This window comes from Saccopteryx bilineata, chromosome 5 (genome assembly GCF_036850765.1).
Source record: "Saccopteryx bilineata isolate mSacBil1 chromosome 5, mSacBil1_pri_phased_curated, whole genome shotgun sequence".
Taxonomy (NCBI): domain Eukaryota; kingdom Metazoa; phylum Chordata; class Mammalia; order Chiroptera; family Emballonuridae; genus Saccopteryx; species Saccopteryx bilineata.
The window spans coordinates 161725008-161745058 of NC_089494.1; the positions used below are offsets into that span (position 1 = coordinate 161725008).

Sequence of the window (20051 nt, forward strand, 5' to 3'; positions counted from 1 at the left end):
AATACTGGAATAAGAATTCTGATCTTGACCAGCCAGAGGCATAGAAAATAAGATGAATTCTAATGATACATCTTGTTGTTGGTTGCAACATACCAACTGCACAAATAAATACAGGATGGGGAAACATGGCCTAATGGTAACATTAAACAAAGCAACATTTAGGGGATTTACTATCTAGCAGAAGTTGCTGATTAGTTGCAAGTACAATTTCACTAATATGTCTTTTTGAACTGCATTAATTGATACTGTCACCATGTGAGCACACACAAGAGTGATTACCCCTCCAGCAAGATCATATAAGATGTGGACAGAAGCATGGACTTTTAGGGTGAGTCAGAATTCATAACGCTGATGCGCATGAGGGGAGATTGAGTAGGCTGTTTCAGGAGGAGGCGTAGCTGAAAGAAAGCAGAACTACAGAAATTCATCCTAGATTTCTGGCTATTTTTTTCTTGTCAAAATTATTCAAGAAACAAGATACAGAATTCAAGGGTGGAATGAGGTATTGATTTAGGGCACGGGTCTCAAACTCGCGGCCCGCCGAACAATTTTGTGCGGCCTGCAGACTAATCCACGAAGTTCAAAATATTTTGGATAAAATTAAGTAAGCCTAGGGGCCTACTTGTATTTTTCATTTCTCTAGCATCCTAGCTAGATATTAGCTTAGTTAACAGCAGTTGTGATGCGAACTACAGTTTCTTGTCGTTTTGTGACACTGAGTAAACTGCATGTACGATTGTGCTTGTTGTACTGATTTTTTTTTGTTTTCAACTGCAGTGAGAAAAGTGTTGCGTAACAGTTGCCTTTTGTAGACCTAGTGCAGCCCGCCTAACGGCTGTGATCTTGCTCTGCGGCCCACATGCTGAGTTGAGTTTGAGACCCCTGATTTAGGGGGAAAAGATAATGAAACTAAATGTTGTGGGTTGCTAGAGAATTTTGATATATGTGAGCTTGGGACCAAGTATGGAGCTCTGTTCAGGAAATTCTGAGTAATATCTTTTTTAAAAAATGGTATTTTGGCCCTGGCCAGTTGGCTCAGCGGTAGAGCATCGGCCTGGTGTGCGGGGGACCCGAGCTCGATTACCGGCCAGGGCACACAGGAGAAGCGCCCATCTGCTTCTCCACCCCCCCCTCCTTCCTCTCTGTCTCTCTCTTCCCCTCCCGCAGCCAAGGCTCCATTGGAGCAAAGATGGCCCGGGCGCTGGGGATGGCTCCTTGGCCTCTGCCCCAGGCGCTAGAGTGGCTCTGGTTGCAGCAGAGTGACGTCCCGGAGGGGCAGAGCACCCCCCCCCCCCGCCTGGTGGGCAGAGCGTCGCCCCTGGTGGGCGTGCTGGGTGGATCCCGGTCGGGCACATGCGGGAGTCTGTCTGGCTGTCTCTCCCCGTTTCCAGCTTCAGAAAAATACAAAAAAAAATAATAATAATGGTATTTTAACCACATGAAGGGTTAAAAACAACTCAAGTACTATAGTAGACTTAGTGTTTAAAAATGACTAACCTAGTGACTATTTTGCATCTTGTAGTCTGCTGTGATTATCACAGACAACTTGACATGGTTATTTACCTATTTCTTTTTTAATTTAGTAATCCAGGGTGAGCAATGCTAGAGAGAACATGCTAACTCCTGTAATATGCATGACATTTCCGTACACTGTTCCTGGGAGCTGTATGTGCTGTGCCTGCAGGGAGCTGGAAGAAGAACAAGGAAGTCAGTGTATTGTTCATTTCATTACGTAACCTTGGACAGTTGCAATCCCAGTTCTACCTTGCTTGTGATTGGCATACATAAAAAATACTTGAGCCTTGTCTTCTATTTCTGTTGCAGTCCAGAAAAGAACGGAAAGACAGAGTCAACTTCACCAGGACTGTAAACAGTGATGAACCCCAAACGTGGTCGTTCTGTGAAACTGAATGATGGGCACTTCATGCCAGTGCTTGGACTTGGCACTGCTGCTTCTGAAGGTGTAAGTGAAACTCAGGGGACCAGGAGTTGAATGCAAACAGACTTAGAAGGGCCTAGAACACAGTGGGTGATTTGGAAGGATTCATGAGGCCTCCATTTTACCACCTCTGATTTTGTACTAAGTGAAATGATGAGCCTGACCAGTCAGTGGTGCAGTGGATAAAGTGCTGTACTGGGATATATAGGACCCAGGTTTGAAACTCCGGTGCTCATCCAGCTTGAGTAGGGGGTCACTAGTTGAGCATGTGATCATAGCCTTATGATCACTGGCTTGAACTCAAAGGTCACTGGCTTGAGCAAGGAGTCACTTGCTCTGTCCAGAGGTCAATGGCTTGAAGCCAAAGGTCACTGGCTTGAGCAAGGGGTCACTCTCTTTTCTCTAACCACCTAAGGAGCTGCAACAAAGAATTAATGGTTCTCATCTTTCTCCTTCCCTGTTTGTCCCTATCTGTCCATATTTCTGACTCTTTCTCTTATCTCTGTCAAAAAAATAAAATAAATGGAATGATGAGCTGTTGAATCTGGGGAGTCAGATGTGATACTTCTGTGGGTGGATAATCTTTATTATTACCAATATTACTGTTACTTTTTGTTACTTAATGTACATAGAATGCTTACCATGTATTTCAAGTACTTTACCTACATTATTTTCTTCAGTTCTGCAACAGTTAGCCCAGGTAAGTACATGATTCATCGTATTTCTCTCTTGTTTAGAATATAAGCTTGGATGCTCTCCTTGGACACATCTGCTCCTTGGTCAGTGTATTCTGCTCTATCTGAGAACTGATGGGCAGGGGGCCCAGGAGGAGAGGACAGCAAACATGGTTCTTTTAGTGAGGAAGTGGGGCTGAAAGTATTTGCCAGAGAATTTGTCAGGAAAATCTTTGTTGTATAAGAAGCCACTATTATTCCAAGGATACAGCATTTATTTATTTACTTACTTACTTATTTTAACTTTTCTACGGATTTCAGAAAGAGAGGGAGAAGGATGAGAGAGAGAGAGAAGATCAACTTGTTGTTTAACTTGGTTGTTGCATTTAGTTGTGTATTCATTGATTGCTTCTCTCATGTGCTCTGATCAAAGTTCGAATCTGCAGCCTTTGTTGTACAGGGTTGATACTTTGTCCTCTGAACAACCTGGCCAGGCCCCCAAGTGTTAGGCATTTAGAAAGGAAACTTGAGGAAGCATAAGTTACAGTATAGATAGAATTGTGCTTCTCATCAGATTTATTATCCACGCATCCCCATGTTTGACTGCAATACACTTAAATTGTCAAACTCTGGTCAAGGTTGGGGAGGGGCAGCTTTGGGGTTGCATAGGTGAGATTACTCCCTAAGTGACAGAAACCAATCCATTCCATTTTGGCAGAGCTATGACATAAAATATCACTAGCTAATAGCTGTCAGACAAGGCCAGTTGATTTTCAATGACATAATTATCCATGTATCTACTGTTACAGCTTAAGGACAGGTTATGTCTTATAATTATTACAGTCACCTTTCATTACTCTTGTTAAAGACAGAGAATAGAACAAAATATCTCATAACCCGCTCATAAGAATAAGAGTAACAGGTACATCTGCTTAGTGCAGTACAAAAGGTAAAAAGTGTAAAAGAAGCATCTTTTACAGTCTCATCAGAGTTTTTTTCCAATTGCAACTCCCCTAACTCATCAACTATTTACTGTGAGTGTTGGCAGGAACAGGAAGCATGGTCCAGGGATCCTGCATGTGATTCTTTTGTTTGGTCAGGTATGTTTTCTGGGAGACGTGCAAACTCAGTGTCTCAGATTTAGTCAGTTAGGCATCTACCATTAGAAATTGAGGCAGGCTGTGTAAATGTCTGGCTGACACTGCCCACTGACAGCACCTGTGTGTTGAGGTGAGAAGCAGCAGCCAGTCCTCTGGGCATCTCCTTCGGCCTCCACCCCCTCTTGCTTTAGGTTTCCTGGATTTGGCTCAGGTGTCCTGTCCTCTCAGTCTTTTCACAGAAGTGTTTATGCTGACCAGAGGACAGACTCATGTGTACTCAACATGTTGATTATAGTGACCTCAGAGGCTAAAATAAATATTAAAGTAATTAAACCAGTGTTTGGCTTGGTGGGCAGAAAAGAACAATATTATTAATTTCATGTGTATAACTGTCAAAACAATTCAGGTAGAACATGTAATTTTTTTTTCTTTTTCTTTCTTTTTTTTCCTGACACTGGAAATGAGGAGGCAGTCAGACAGACTCCCGCATGTGCCTGACCAGGATCCACCTGGCACGCCCACCAGGGGGCGATGCTCTGCCCATCCGGGGTGTCGCTCTGTTGCAACCAGAGCCACTCTAGTGCCTGAGGCAGAGGCCATGGAGCCATCCCCAGCGCCCGGGCCATCTTTGCTCCAATGGAGCCTTGGCTGCGGGAGGGGAAGAGAGAGACAGAGAGGAAGGAGAGGGGGAGGGGTGGAGAAGCAGATAGGTGCTTCTCCTGTGTGCCCTGGTCGGAAATCAAACCCGGGACTTCCGCATGCCAGATCAATGCTCTACCACTGAGCCAACCGGCCAGGGCTTAGAATATGTAATTATTAATTACTAAATAAATTATTAACCACTTTCACAGTCAAGAGTAAACTTCTACTTGATGTTAAAATCTATCCTAGCAGGGAAGGAGTTTGCACTGAAGTTATTTCTGCTTCTCTGGCATTTTGACAACTAGATAAAGACATTTGTTGCAAGGTGAAAAGCTACCTAACAATGCTTGATGTTATATCTCTAAAAGCCAGGGGAAGTGGAGATATTTAGGATAAGGGAGGGTTATCTGAGCTGAGGTATTCTGGAGAGGCATCAAGGAGGAGGTGAGCTGAGCTTAAGCAAGGCTGATGTCAGACACAGGCATTCTAATGAACGGTGGGATCAGCTTCATTCAAGTAGAAGAGGCATGCTTCTACTTCAGTGTGCTCACAAAAGCTCTGGTGCTGATCAAGGGGCAGCCTCACATAGCCTGCTTCTCCCCTGACCACCGCCAATAGTAAAACAGAAGGCACAGGGAACTGAAGACAGAAGAACAAAACATTGCCTGATGTAGAGAGTATGAACTTCAGGTAGAGGAGTTCTAATGTTTTCTTGTGGAAAAATGGGAATTAATTTTAAAGTTGGAGGAACATTAAAAAATGTTCATAATTTTGCCATTTAAAAAATCTGTCTATGTATTATACAATAACAACAACGAAATCAAGACTTGCTCCAGTTGTGTCCAAGGCCATTATAATTTTCCTTGCCCCCTGTGCCAGCCATTCTAGATCCCTAGTCATGCTCTGTTGGACTAAGCTGCTCATCTAGTGGGGTAATCACTGCCAGGTCTCAGCACCTGGTTACCATGCCTGGTGGTAAATGGTAACATTGTTCTTTCATGGTTATTGCCAGGCATGGAAGCACCATGAGCTGCCCTAGTGACTTTCCTGAACTCTAGACATGCTCCTCCCTACCACCATTTTATAGGGGCCACACTTCTTCTGAAAAGCAGGATTAATGACCACTGTTCATGTAGTCATCACCTTTCAAACTCAGCGTATCCTAGTACATGAACTCTGAAGGCCTGGGGAGAAGCCATGGCATTGCTTTACGTGGAATCCTTCCTGTGTCACCTAGTTAAGTTTTTCCCCACGGGGAACCATGTTCTTTAATCTAAAAGATCCTATAGTTGAGATAGTAGACAACATAAATCCCCCATGTGGGAAACTGAGAGTGAGGATGAGAGATTGTCCTGGGTGCTATTCTATTCCTGGGCCTGTTGAACAATTCTGTATTGAATGGCTTGATTATCCAGATTGCATGGAGAAACCATTTTCACTAATTTATTTTAGATTAGAGGTTATATTGGGGTTTAATCCATGCCCCAGAATACAGGTTTGTTACCAAGTCTTGCCCCCTCAAAAAGGGGAACAGGATACATGTAGAAACAGCAGGTGAGCATGCTCTAAAGAAAATAAATTGCTTCTCTTTGATTCAGGCCAACTGTCAACCCTCCTTATTCATATGTTACAGGTTCCTAAAAGTAAGGCTACTGAGGCCATCAAAGTGGCAATTGATGTAGGTTTCCGTCACATCGATGCAGCATACTTATATGAAAATGAGGAGGAGGTCGGCAAGGCTATCCGAGAGAAGGTTGCGGATGGCACAGTGAAGAGAGAGGACATATTCTACACCACCAAGGTGCTGTGGACAGAGTGACGAGAAGTCACTGTCAGAGCAGATGCGTTAATTTGAAAAAACAAACTTTGGTCTCGAATTCAATTATTTATTTACCTCCTAACATTGTAAAAGCCCATTATATAAAAACATAAAGCAGAAAAGAATAGCTCATCTCTGGATTGTGTTAAGGGTGAGATATGGTTGTTCAGTCTTTCCAAATGCAGGCCAGCATTCACCTGAGAGACACACACAAATGAAGATACTTACAATTTTTCCCTGCTGTTTGAATTGACCGAGCCCCTGAAGAGTAGTCCACGCCTTTCATTCTCCAGAAAATTCTCTCAGGACATATCCAAGTGAGGTTGACACATTATCCAAGAGTGAGCCACACTAAGAAATACTGTTCCTAAATCAGGACTGATTTACCAAAGTTTGTAAAATTTCCTTCTGTGGAAAACCCTGCTTCCAACATAAAGATTGCTGAATGGTCCTGTGTGTGTCCCCATCAATGATGACTCATTTCCAGAATGTGAACCTTTCAGCAGCCCTGTTTCCAGGCATTTATTATGTAGGGCAGTAGATTCTACTTCCCCTTGCCTGACATTCCTTGACTCTCCTTTCAGACATGGGTTTTCTAATTCCTGAAACAATTAGGTTGCTTTTTTCGGCCAGTGAAATTTTCTTTACAGTATTTTTACAATCACTCAAATAAATCTCAGTGTTCCCATTTATACTAAGAGCCTCATTTATACTAAGTAACATAAATTTAGCCCCAGAACTTTTTCTTAGACCAGCACTGTCTCTTTACTAGGAATTTAATTTTGGTTCCCAAAAGTGGGAATCATAAGCCAGTTTTTTTTTGTTGTTGTTTATTTGTTTCTTTTGGTTACTACAGCTTTGGTCTACTTTCTTTCGACCAGAATTGGTTCAACAGGCCCTGGAAAGATCACTGAAGAAACTTCAACTGGACTATGTAGATCTCTTCCTTATTCATCTGCCAATGGCTATGAAGGTCAGCTTTTGTTTTCCTTGCTATGATCAAGAATATTCACAACTGCTGTTGAACCTCCATTATCCCACTCCAGCTAGATTTTGGGAGATCTTCCTGTGAGAGGTATATGTGAGTGTGTTGGACAGAACTGCTAAAGGTTTATGACTCTCCTTGACAGTTGTATCACCTCATTATCAAAACATTTTATTCGTATCCTATAGTCTTCAGAGAGATGGAAATTCATTGAGCTCACTGCCTCCACTTCAAAGTGTTCAGAACAGTGCCCTCATGTTTAGGTGATTTGCTTCTGTCTGTAGTGCCTTAGTGATGAGGGTCCTCAAGAAACTTGAGTTACAAAAGATAGTATGAATCACAATGAAAAGTCCACACCTCTTTAAGAGGAGGGCCCCTTGTATATGAACCTTTCTGCCCAGGCAAGAGGGAAGCATCTTGGGGTGGACCATATTGCACAAATAGGCTACTCTGGACATTGCTTGTCCAGTCCCCTATCACAGTGGACATTTGCTGAGCACATCTGGTGTTCTTACTCTCTCTGAATTGGGTTATCATCAATTGAAACTAAAACAAATTCTTACTAGTAAGGGAAAGTCCCATCATCCAAAACTGCCTGTCCTTGTGAAACATAATCAATCCTGACTCTAAGAGAACTCATTCTTAGTGAAGTTTTTGGAGGGTGAATGGGTAAGAGTGTGGATGTGGTTGAGGGCAAAGTACTTTGCTATAGTCTCTCAGGTGATTCTGATCTTCCTTTTGCCCAATGTATTCTCTTACACATCGCTCTCTCTCTCTCTGCTTAGTAATAACAGCCTATTGAAGTTTGTATTACCAACTTCTTAAGCGCCAGGAAGAACATTCTTTTAAAATATCCTTCTTCTTCATACTCTCTTCCCTCTGTATAATAGCCTGGAGAAGAGCTTTTACCAAAGGATGCCAGTGGGAAGGTTATTTTAGAGACTGTGGACCTGTGTGACACATGGGAGGTAAGTTCTGTGACAGCCACCAAAAAGCACTGTGACAAGGTAGGCATCAATGCACAAGGGTTAGATGAAATGGGTTGTCACCCCATTTGCTTTCTGCTCTCAGACTGGTCACTGAACACCTCTGTACCTGTGCTCAATTCTGTAAAGCCAGGGAGTAGAATAAGATAATAGCAAAGGTCTATTTTTTTTTATGAAGCTAGAAGTGGGGAGGCAGTCAGACAGACTCCTGTATGCGCCCGACCAGGATCCACCCAGGCATGCCCACCTGAGAACGATGCTCTGCCCATCTGGGGTGTTGCTCTTTTGCAACAAAAGCCATTCTAGTTCCTGAAGTACTGGTCATGGAACCATCCTCAGCACCCGGGCCATCTTTGCTCAAATGGAGCCTTGCTTGTGGGAGGGGAAGAGAGAGACAGACAGGAAGGAGAAGGGGAAGGGTGGAGAAGCAGATGAGCACTTCTCCTGTGTGCCCTGACCAGGGATCAAACCTGGGACTTCCACACACTGGGCTGATGCTCTACTGTGAGCCTATAAGCCAGGGCCACTAAGGTCTATTTTTAATGTAAACTTCTGTGGCTCTAAGAAGGGGATTTTTTGTCCCTCTGATCAGGTTAAGTCTATGAGCCTTAAAAAGTACATTTCAGAAGCAAACTCTAGAGGAATTAATTAGAGCTCTATCCCAAGACAGATAAACACACCAGTGAGAGGGAAGCTGCTGTCCCCTAAGCAGGAGGAGAGTGAAGCCTGCCCTTCTACACCCTATTCACTTGTTTCACTATTCTAAGAAACACGAAGCAGAAAAACCTTTGACCAGTAGAAAACATAAGAGTTTCTCTTTGTCCTTTCCTATGACACCATTTGTTAGGGAACTATTAAGTGCCTAACAGCAAAATATGCACCATGGATGGGAGCAGGCAGCTGAGCAGAATTTAAAATTATCTTAATGTCTATTTATTGCCCTGGGTGTGCATGTCACAGATTCAAGGACATGAGCTATGTGTACAGAGCAATAAAGTACCATAGGATATAATATATCCAAGTGATAAAACTGTATGGTTCAGCCAAATTGTTATGTATGTTAAGGCAGATTTCCAGTTTTTGAAAAGTTCACTGTCAAATGGAAAAGCTAAACTTCACTAAAGGTTTGCCACACATGTCCTTTCTCCCCAGGCCCTGGAGAAGTGTAAGGATGCAGGTTTAACCAAGTCCATCGGGGTGTCCAATTTCAATCGCAAGCTGTTGGAGATGATCCTGAATAAGCCAGGGCTCAAGTACAAGCCCGTCTGCAACCAAGTGAGCCTGTGCCCATGGAAACTTCTTTGCTTTCTGCTCTTCACATCCTCTTTCTGTATATCAGCTGCATAGATGATTGTTCCTTTATTGCAATAGGAAATTTCAGAGAAAGAACAGGTTCAGTGGAGTGGGAAGATCCTACCTGCAGTCATTCCGAGATGGGTTTGAGCTTCCCAGGAGATATTGAGGTGGAGAGGCTAAGTTCGAAGGTAGAAGTGTTAGTCTGAAGCTCAGACAGGCAGTCAGTGCTAGAGGTGCATGTTTGGGAGTCCTTGCTTTATGGGTGGCAATTAAACTCATTGAAATGGATTCCCTTTCCTAGGGAAGTTCGAGGAATGAATGGGAAGGGGTTGGAAAGTCAACATTTAAGGCTCTGGTTAGGGGATTGAGTAGAAGTTGGCAGAAAGGGAGGAAGAGAATGAGGAGCATGTGATGTCTGAAAAGCCAAAAAAGACACTTGAAAAGGTGTGTGAGAGCCATGGGTGAATTCTACTGGGTGCAGCCAATCGACCTAGGGATGAAAAGGGTGTGGGGTTTTATGAGGTGGAGTTCCTGGGAAACCTCTCAAGTGCAGGTTCAGAATGGTAAGGGGGAAGGCTGGGTAAAAGCAAAGCAGTGCAAAGTGAGGAAATGGATAAATCATTATTAAAAGGAATATGGTTTTTTTAAAATAACAATGCTGCCAATGCTCAAGCACTATGATGTTGTAAAGTTGTATATCCCTTTTTTAAAAACTGTTTGAGCCAGATCTAAACATAAGACCTGAAACAATTAAGTACATAGAAGAAGACATAGGTACTCAACTCATGGACCTGGGTTTTAAAGAGCATTTTATGAATTTGACTCCAATGGCAAGAGAAGTGAAGGCAAAGATTAATGAATGGGACTATATCAGACTAAGAAGTTTTTGCTCAGCAAGAGAAACTGATAACAAAATAAACAGAAAGCCAACTAAATGGGAAATGATATTTTCAAACAACAGCTCAGATAAGGGCCTAATATCCAAAATATACGAAGAACTCATAAAACTCAACAACAAACAAACAAACAATCCAATAAAAAAATGGGAAGAGGATATGAATAGACACTTCTCCCAGGAAGAAATACAAATGGCCAACAGATATATGAAAAGATGCTCATCTTCTTTAGCTATTAGAGAAATGCAAATCAAAACGGCAATGAGATACCACCTCACACCTGTTCGATTAGCTGTTATTAGCAAGTCAGGTAATAGCAAATGTTGGAGAGGCTGTGGAGAAAAAGGAACCCTCATCCACTGTTGGTGGGAATGTAAAGTAGTACAACCATTATGGAAGAAAGTATGGTGGTTCCTCAAAAAACTGCAAATAGAACTACCTTATGACCCAGCAATCCCTCTACTGGGTATATATCCCCAAAACTCAGAAACATTGATACGTAAAGACACATGCAGCCCCATGTTTATTGCAGCATTGTTCACAGTGGCCAGGACATGGAAACAACCAAAAAGCCCATCAATAGATGACTGGATAAAGAAGATGTGGCACATATACACTATGGAATACTACTCAGCCATAAGAAATGATGACATCGGAACATTTACAGCAAAATGGTGGGATCTTGATAACATGATACGAAGCGAAATAAGTAAATCAGAAAAAAACAGGAACTGTATTATTCCATACGTAGGTGGGACATAATAGTGAAACTAAGAGACATTGATAAGAGTGTGGTGGTTACGGGAGGGGAGGGGGGAATGGGAGAGGGATATGGGGTGGGAGGGGCACAAAGAAAACAAGATAGAAGGTGACAGAGGACAATCTGACTTTGGGTGGTGGGTATGCAACATAATTGAACGACAAGATAACCTGGACTTGTTATCTTTGAATATATGTATCCTGATTTATTGATGTCACCCCATTAAAAAAATAAAATTATAAAAATAAAACAAAAAAAACTGTTTGAGCCTGACCAGGCGGTGGTGCAGTGGATAGAGCATCGGACTGGGATGCGGAAGGACCCAGGTTCGAGACCCCGAGGTTGCCAGCTTGAACGTGGGCTCATCGGCTTGAGCGAAAAGCTCACCAGCTTGGATCCAAGGTTGCTGGCTTTAGCAAAAAGTTACTTGGTCTGCTGAAGGCCCCTGGTCAAGGCACATATGAGAGCAATCAATGAACAACTAAGGTGTCTCAACGAAAAACTGATGATTGATGCTTCTCATCTCTCTCCATTCCTGTCTGTCTGTCCCTATCTATCCCTCTCTCTGACTCTCTCTCTGTCCCTGTAAAAAAAAGAAAATTTTTGAAAATTATGCAAGAAACCATTTAAATATTTATACTCTTCATCTTAGTTATTTACTTTTTGGAATCTATTTGTAGAAAATAACTCATAATATGTTAAAGTATATTTCTAACTCCTTCCTCCTCTCTCTCTCTCAATTCATTTGGGAGAGAAACTAGACATGTTTTCTTTTAAACTTTTCCTCACAATTGGTTTCACTGATGGATCCCTGGGATACAATTGAGCACATTACTGTCTTGTTTTTCTTATAAATTGGAGTTACATCTAAAGACTTGAAGATCACATATATATATAATTGTGAATTCATGAATTTCAACAAATGTAGTTACTTTCTTTTGATAATCGAATTATCACCATTAAAATCAGAACATTCCTCTTCAGATGACATCCCTCAGTGTCCTTCCTCTCTCTTACTTTTCTAAAATGTAGAATGTTTTAGTTCAATTTGCAGCTTTTTTGCCCAGTTTTGAAATCAGCCATTTTTCTAAGGAATCTTGTTTGTTGTTTTTTTTTATGTAGAAAAGCACATGTACAGGTCACAATGTGGGTATTTATAACTGTCTTTAATTATTTTAAACACTAACAAAAAAGTAACAAGAAAATTGTTTTATTACTTCTGAAAACCAATAGCATTTGAAGGTATTTCAGAAGGTGCATAAGAAAATGACCAACCTGGAAAATATGGTGCATATATTGGATATTCCCTGAAAGACTTTTCAAATTTACATGGGGCTTATATACTCTGATACCTCCTTGTCTCGGCAATTCACAGGTGGAATGTCACCCATACCTCAACCAGAGCAAACTCCTGGAATTCTGCAAGTCGAAGGACATTGTTCTTGTTGCCTACAGTGCCCTGGGGACCCAAAGAGACCCAAAGTGGTAAGAAGAATATCAGAGTTGACCTAAGTCAGCAACTCTATTGGTGATGAAACAGTTTTTTTAAATTAGGTTTTAACATTTTTTAAAATGTGCACACGAGAGAGAGACAGAGACACAGACAGGAAGGGAAAAGGATCATCTCCTAATTCCATAACTTTAGTTGTTCGTTGATTGCTTCTCCTATATTTTTAACCGGGGTGGGCATGGGTGGGGTGGCTGAACCAGTGACCTGCTGCTCATGCCAATGACCTTGGGCTCAAGCCACCTAACTTTGGGCTCAATCCAAAGACCATGGGATCATGTTGATGATCTCATACTCAAGCCTGTGAGCCCACACTCAAGCTGGTGACCTGGGGGTCTCTAACATGGGAACTCAGTGTTTCAAGTCTATGATCCATCCATTGTGCCACCAACGGTCAGGCAGGTTTTAACATTTTATTATGGAAAACTTCAAACATAAATAAAGCAAACACAATAGTGTAGCAAGTGCCCTCACTGAACTTCCAGTCATCAATATTCTTTCATTTGTTTCACGCATACATCCATCAACTTCAAATTCCACCCAAAAAATATTTTTAAAAGTGATTTTATGATAAAATTTATACAGCTTGTCATGCATAAATCTTAGTTGTACATGTTTACAAATGGATATATTGCATAACAAATGTTTCTCTTCAATTGTCTGGGAAATTAGGGACACAGGGAAAGCACACTCTCCATTTCTAGTTCTACATCCTTCAAATCGCCATTTTCTGGTTTTGTTCACAGGGTGGACAAGGATAGCCCTGTTGTCTTGGAGGACCCAACCTTGAATGCCATTGCCAAGAAACACAATAGAAGTGCAGGTCAGGTGGCCCTGCGCTACCAAGTGCAGCGGGGAGTGGTGGTTCTGGCCAAGAGCTTCAATGAGAAGAGAATCAAAGAGAACTTCCAGGTACAGACTAGTTACTGTCTCCCCAGATTGAGGAATGGGTGCTGTACTGGGGGCCATGTCTGTCACCTTTCAGCATGTACCCATGTTCACTTATTCCCATGCATTTCTGCCTGTGCTGTTGGGGCAGCTTGGAAGAGTGGGAGAGAGAACACTGGCCTCACAGTCCTAGGTTTTATGGCCCCTAAGCCTGGATTTTCTGCTTCCTGGTTGTGTGACACTGAGTATATTTTATCTCTGTTGTTTTATCACTTTTAGGCATCTTAACATGCAGTAAAAAACTGTTACAACCCTGGTTCCTTTCTTTCATCTTCTCTACATAATGAACCGCTATTTGTATTTCAGCATCAAAGTCGAATAGGATTAGCTGCTTTGCTGAACCACTGGGACCCTGGCAGAGTTGTGGCTCACCATTGTACTTGGCATGGCTGTGTTAGGGAGTTTTCTCCTTCTTAAACTAAACTTCTTTCTTTGTCAGTGTGCTCTCTAGACAGTGAGATCCTAAATGCCATGACTCCCTCTTGGTCATCTTTTACCATCTTTTTCCTAGTGAACTCCTGGCATGTAGGAAGCTACATATAAGTTTATAAACTGACAAATTAATGAATTAAAATTTTCCCTAAATTCTCCCTCATGTATCTTCTAGTCTCTTAGATCAATCAGTGATCTTCACTTATTTTGTTGTGAACCTCATGAGAAACTATGTGAACTCTATCCCATTTTGAAATAACAGCTAACAATTTCATCATGAGTATAATATTTGCAAGAGATAACATTTAAAGCACATTATTTATCATGTGCTTACTAGAAAATCTTGAAGGTATAGGTTTTATTCATTCAATCTATGGAAATGTCTAAATGTCTAATCTAAATCTCATTGTTAAACCAATTAAAACTCCCTTTTTATTTTGTTTTATTATTTTTTTAGTTCAACTCAATACATTAATATATATCTCCATGACAACCAAGTTACTTCTGGAATATATTATTAAGATGAATAAAAGATGGAGCGATAGATGATGGCTAATTAGATATAGATAGATAGAAACTGAGTTTTATATAAAATTGTTCCCTGGATGAAGTAATCTGCTTTCTGCTTTAGTATTTTTTATCAAAGATCAGTCTTCTTTGCTATTAATTGATTTTTTGTTAGAGAAGGGTTAATTTGTATCATGAAATAAAAATGAACCTGGACTTAAGTAAGAGAAACTTTATTCAAAAGGGAGAACTCCCTGAATGTTGAATCTAACTAGCTTGTAGAAGAATCAGAAAGATTTTTTTCATAGTTGAGTAAACATGATTGGGGAGGGAATGAGGAGGCATGTGGTTAAATAGCTGATCAGGGAATGCTTTTCTAGAGGTCAACAGCTTCTTGGAGAGGCCTTCACTGGGGGTTGCCCTTCCTTTGAAACTTGGCTAAGTTCCAGGCTACATCTAATTTTAGGGAGTATGTGGGAGAGGGAGAAACCAGATTCAATTTTGGACCATTCAGCAGGTATTTTGTCCGGATTGTTCAACTATCTCTTTATTTATTATTTATTTTTTGCAGAGTTTCTTTTTTTATTATTATTATTTGTTGCAAACAATTCATCTAGAAAGATTTGGATTCGATGAGTTACAAAAGTCTTTCTTTTGTGAAGTGGAGCCGAGAAGGAGAGGGAATGAGAAAGGAGGAGTGGAGAACCCAGGAGAAGAGTTCTCAGGCCGGAACACTTGGAAGTGATGATAGGGACGCCCCCCCCCACCCCCCCACCGTGCCCTCCTGTCTCTGTCCAGCCAGAAAGTCCTCAGTTCCCAGGTGGAGAATAGCTGCCTTGGGGAGAGTTTAATGTGACTCTTTCCTTCCTTTCAGGTTTTTGACTTTGAATTGACTCCAGAAGACATGAAAGCCATTGATGGCCTCAACAAAAATTACCGATATTTTAAACTTGCATTGTAAGTGATTTGTAGGTTGTTTACCCAGGTTGTTATCTGTAGCAGGCAGATTAGCAGGGTTACATGGCTTTTTCAAATCAGGGAAACAGGGCTTATTTCTGGGGTAAAAAACAAGAGCTTTATGGAGATATGAGAAAAGAAGTTTATTCTAGGATCAGTTTCTGACCCAACAGAAATGTGAATGGGACCCAGGACAGACCATAGGTAAATGGCCAAAGTTTGAGCCATGATGAATTCCTTACTTTTATTCTCTCAATTCTGTGCCTGCTATACCTTCACCCACCTGTGACTTACCCACTTGGCACAGAAGGCACAGTACCTATGGCCCACTGTACTTTCTGGGGTGCTAATCTTAAAATAAATGCCCATTCAAAGTAAGAAGCAACAATCATCTATTGAGATCAATAAGAGTAGCTATTTGGGAATCAGTAATATAGGCAAAAGCCCAAATAACATTCGGAATGGGAGACAAAGGTAATGGGTGTTTATGAGGAAGGGAATGGGAACAATAATTACATCCAAAGCAGGAAAGAATTGAAGTTAATTCTAAAAAATGTTTTTAATTATCAGTCTAGTGATAATTAGACCACTACTCATAATAACTGATTTGTTCTTGTCCTTGAAAAGAGGTCCTTGCAATACAGTGTTGCTTAGGACGAGCCCCTAGACATTTTTCCCTTTTAAACATTCCAAAACTTAGAAGCATCAGACATGCAAGGCTCATTTTAAGGTAGCTCCATTTATATTATTTTTTACAGCAGTCTGAAAATCTTTCATCTCTAATTCTTTTTAAAATCAGAAAGAAAACATGGTTATATTGATAATGATCATATAATAATGAATTCAGCTGGAACTCTATTCATTTGTGTCTTAACACAATTATAAAATGTAACATTAATATTTTTTATGGAGGATGGAGGAGGGGCCCATGAAGGTAAGTGTGGGAAATCATAATGTGGATCCACTTCTACCTCCTCCTGGAGGGACCAGTGGCATTTTTCCTTAACTGCACATTTCTTTCCCAAGTCACCGTCCCTGTCTTCCAGATGTATCTCTCCACTGGCCTTTTATCCTTATCAGAAACTCCATCTTCTCAGTCATGTAAATTTTTTTTTTCAGATTGTGGAATGGCCTCTTTATTTATTTATTTTTTAATAAATAAATTTTTATTTTAATGGGGTGATATCAATAAATCAGGGTACATATATTCAAAGAAAACATGTCCAGGTTATCTTGTCATTCAATTCTGTTGCATACCCATCAATCACCCAAAGTCAGATTGTCCTTTGTCACCTTCTATCTAGTTTTCTTTGTGCCCCTCCCCCACCCCTCCCCCTCTCCCTCCTTCCCTCCCCCCGCCCCCCGTAACTACCACACTCTTGTCCATGTCTCTTAGTCTCATTTTTATGTCCCACTAATGTATGGAATCCTGCAGTTCTTGTTTTTTTCTGATTTACTTATTTCACTTCGTATAATGTTATCAAGACCCCACCATTTTGTTGTAAGTGATTCGATGTCATCATTTCTTATGGCTGAATAGTATACCATGGTGTATATGTGCCACATCTTCTTTATCCAGTCTTATTTTTTTTTTTTACAGTGGTTAAAGCCTTTAAGCAAACTCTTGGCCAATACAGCAAGAATCCATAAAAGAGTAGTGTCCTTAACATGTTCACCAAGTCCAAGTTGGCCCCAACACCATGCCAAATCCCTGAAAAATGCAACCCAACCCCAGTTCAGTCAGTCATGTAAATTTGACCAAACTGAAGTATAAAGGGATCGTGAAATTAATTGACCCTAGTGACTCCATTGTTGTCCAACGTAATTTCTGAAAGTAATAATTACATTTGGAAGCTATGGTCATGTAGGCATATATCTAATCTCCTCTGGAGAGTAGAAGTACTTTAATGGACGGAGCCTGAATTATTAAATGAATTTGTTGAAAAGAGCAGCAGAGTCTTCACTATTAGCATTCGGATGATCCAGGAACAAAAGTGACACATGGGCCAAAATAACCACCACCTTTTCGCTGTAGCACTTAGATACTGTAGCTAACTGTGATCTACTGCACGCGAGTGTGGGAATCGGGCACATACACCAGGAGCTGCATGTTGAGGTGGAAGGACGGGTGTGGTTAGAACCTGAAGAGTTTTTGGCCCATCCTGACTGCATCCACAGAAACCCTCCTTTTGACAGCCTGGGACCGAGTTAGCAAATGAATAGCTCTCTTTCTCTTTCAGTGCTGCTGATCACCCTTATTACCCATTTTCTGAAGAATATTGACCGTCAGCTATCCACCATGAGTCCCACCAGCATCTCCTGCTTCTAAGCGTGTGGAGAGGATTCCTGCACTTGGTGGAAGTGATTAAAAGCAGTTCTGTAGTTCCAGGCACCTTGCCCTTTATCTTTGGAAATATTTTTTAAATGTAGTAATAAACACTTCCAAATGAAGATGGCTGTTTTCTGATAATTAAAATATATAATACATACAAATTACACAAAATTTGGATAATGAAATATATAGGAAAGAGAATAAATATAACCTATTCTTTTTTTTTAATAAATTTTTATTAATGGTAATGGGATGACATTAATAAATCAGGGTACATATATTCAAAGAAAACATGTCTAGGTTATTTTGTCATCAAATTATGTTGCAAACCCCTCGCCCAAAGTCAGATTGTCCTCCGTCACCCTCTATCTAGTTCTCTGTGCCCCTCCCCCTCCCCCTAACTCTCTCCCTCCCTCCCTCCCATGTCCTCCCTCCCCCCCCCACCCTTGGTAACCACCACACTCTTGTCCATGTCTCTTAGTCTCATTTTTATGTTCCACCAATGTATGGAATCATGTAGTTCTTGTTTTTTTCTGATTTACTTATTTCACTCCTTAAAATGTTATCAAGATCCCACCATTTTGCTGTAAATGATCTGATGTCATCATTTCTTATGGCTGAGTAGTATTCCATAGTGTATATGTGCCACATCTTCTTTATCCAGTCTTCTATTGAAGGGCTTTTTGGTTGTTTCCATGTCTTGGCCACTGTGAACAGTGCTGCAATGAACATGGGGCTACATGTGTCTTCACGTATCAATGTTTCTGAGGTTTTGGGGTATATACCCAGTAGAGGGATTGCTGGGTCGTAAGGTAGTTCTATTTGCAGTTTTTTGAGGAACCACCATACTTTCCTCCATAATGGTTGTACTACTTTACAGTCCCACCAACAGTGAATGAGGGTTCCTTTTTCTCCACAGCCTCTCCAACATTTGCTATTACCAGTCTTGTTGATAATAGCTAATCTAACAGGAGTGAGGTGGTATCTCATTGTAGTTTTGATTTGCATTTCTCTAATAACTAATGAAGCTGAGCATCTTTTCATATATCTGTTGGCCATTTGTATCTCTTCCTGGGAGAAGTGTCTGTTCATGTCCTCTTCCCATTTTTTTATTGGATTGTTTGTTTGTTTGTTGTTGAGTTTTATGAGTTTTTTGTAAATTTTGGATATTAGGCCCTTATCTGAGCTGTCGTTTGAAAATATCAGTTCCCATATAGTTGGCTGTCTGTTTATTTTGTTATCAGTTTCTCTTGCTGAGCAAAAACTTTTAATTCTGATGTAGTCCCATTCATTTATCTTTGCCTTCACTTCTCTTGCCATTGGAGTCAAGTTCATAAAATGTTCTTTAAAACCCAGGTCCATGAGTTGAGTACCTATGTCTTCTTCTATGTACTTTATTGTTTCAGGTCTTATATTTAGGTCTTTGATCCATTTTGAATTAATTTTAGTACACGGGGACAGGCTGTAGTCGAGTTTCATTCTTTTGCATGTGGCTTTCCAGTTTTCCCAACACCATTTGTTGAAGAGGCTTTCTTTTCTCCATTGTGTGTTGTTGGCCCTTTATCAAAGATTATTTGACCATATATATGTGGTTTTATTTCTGGGCTTTCTATTCTGTTCCATTGGTCTGAGTGTCTATTTTTCTGCCAATACCATGCTGTTTTGATTATCGTGGCCCTATAATATAGTTTAAAGTCAGGTATTGTAATGCCCCCAGCTTCATTCTTTTTCCTTAGGATTGTTTTGGCTATTCGGGGTTTTTTATAGTTCCATATAAATCTGATGATTTTTTGTTCCATTTCTTTAAAAAATCTCATAGGGATTTTGATGGGAATTGCATTAAATTTGTATATTGCTTTGGGTAATATGGCCATTTTGATTATATTTATTCTTCCTATCCAAGAACAAGGAATATTTTTCCATCTCATTGTATCTTTTTCGATTTCCCTTAACAATGCTTTGTAATTTTCATTATATAGGTCCTTTACGTTCTTTGTTATGTTTATTCCTAGGTATTTTATTTTTTTTGTTGCAATCGTGAAGGGGATTACTTTTTTGAGTTCGTTTTCTAATATTTCATTGTTGGCATATAGAAAGGCTATGGACTTTTGTATGTTAATTTTGTATCCTGCGACCTTACTGTATTGGTTTATTGTTTCTAATAATCTTTTTGTGGAGTCCTTCGGGTTTTCGATGTATAGGATCATATCATCAGCAAAAAGTGATAGCTTTACTTCTTCTTTTCCGATATGGATGCCTTTTATTTCTTTG

The 20051-nt window shown here is 40.6% G+C and overlaps 1 protein-coding gene across 2 annotated transcripts; it reads left to right on the forward strand.

Moving 5' to 3' along the window:
• Positions 1-1780: 1780 nt before the first annotated feature.
• Positions 1781-17899, forward strand: LOC136338461 (aldo-keto reductase family 1 member C15-like). 2 transcript variants are annotated; one of them, XM_066280863.1, is made up of 9 exons: positions 1781-1963; positions 5989-6156; positions 7031-7108; positions 8050-8127; positions 9298-9420; positions 12473-12582; positions 13351-13516; positions 15366-15448; positions 17689-17899. In XM_066280863.1, exons 1-9 carry the CDS (start codon positions 1877-1879, stop codon positions 17729-17731), a joined length of 936 nt encoding a protein of 311 aa, XP_066136960.1. In that variant the 5' UTR covers positions 1781-1876; the 3' UTR covers positions 17732-17899. The 2 variants fall into 2 exon arrangements, with proteins under 2 accessions (XP_066136960.1, XP_066136958.1); XM_066280861.1 differs by having other exon boundaries at positions 1784-1963; positions 7031-7147.
• Positions 17900-20051: the final 2152 nt, after the last annotated feature.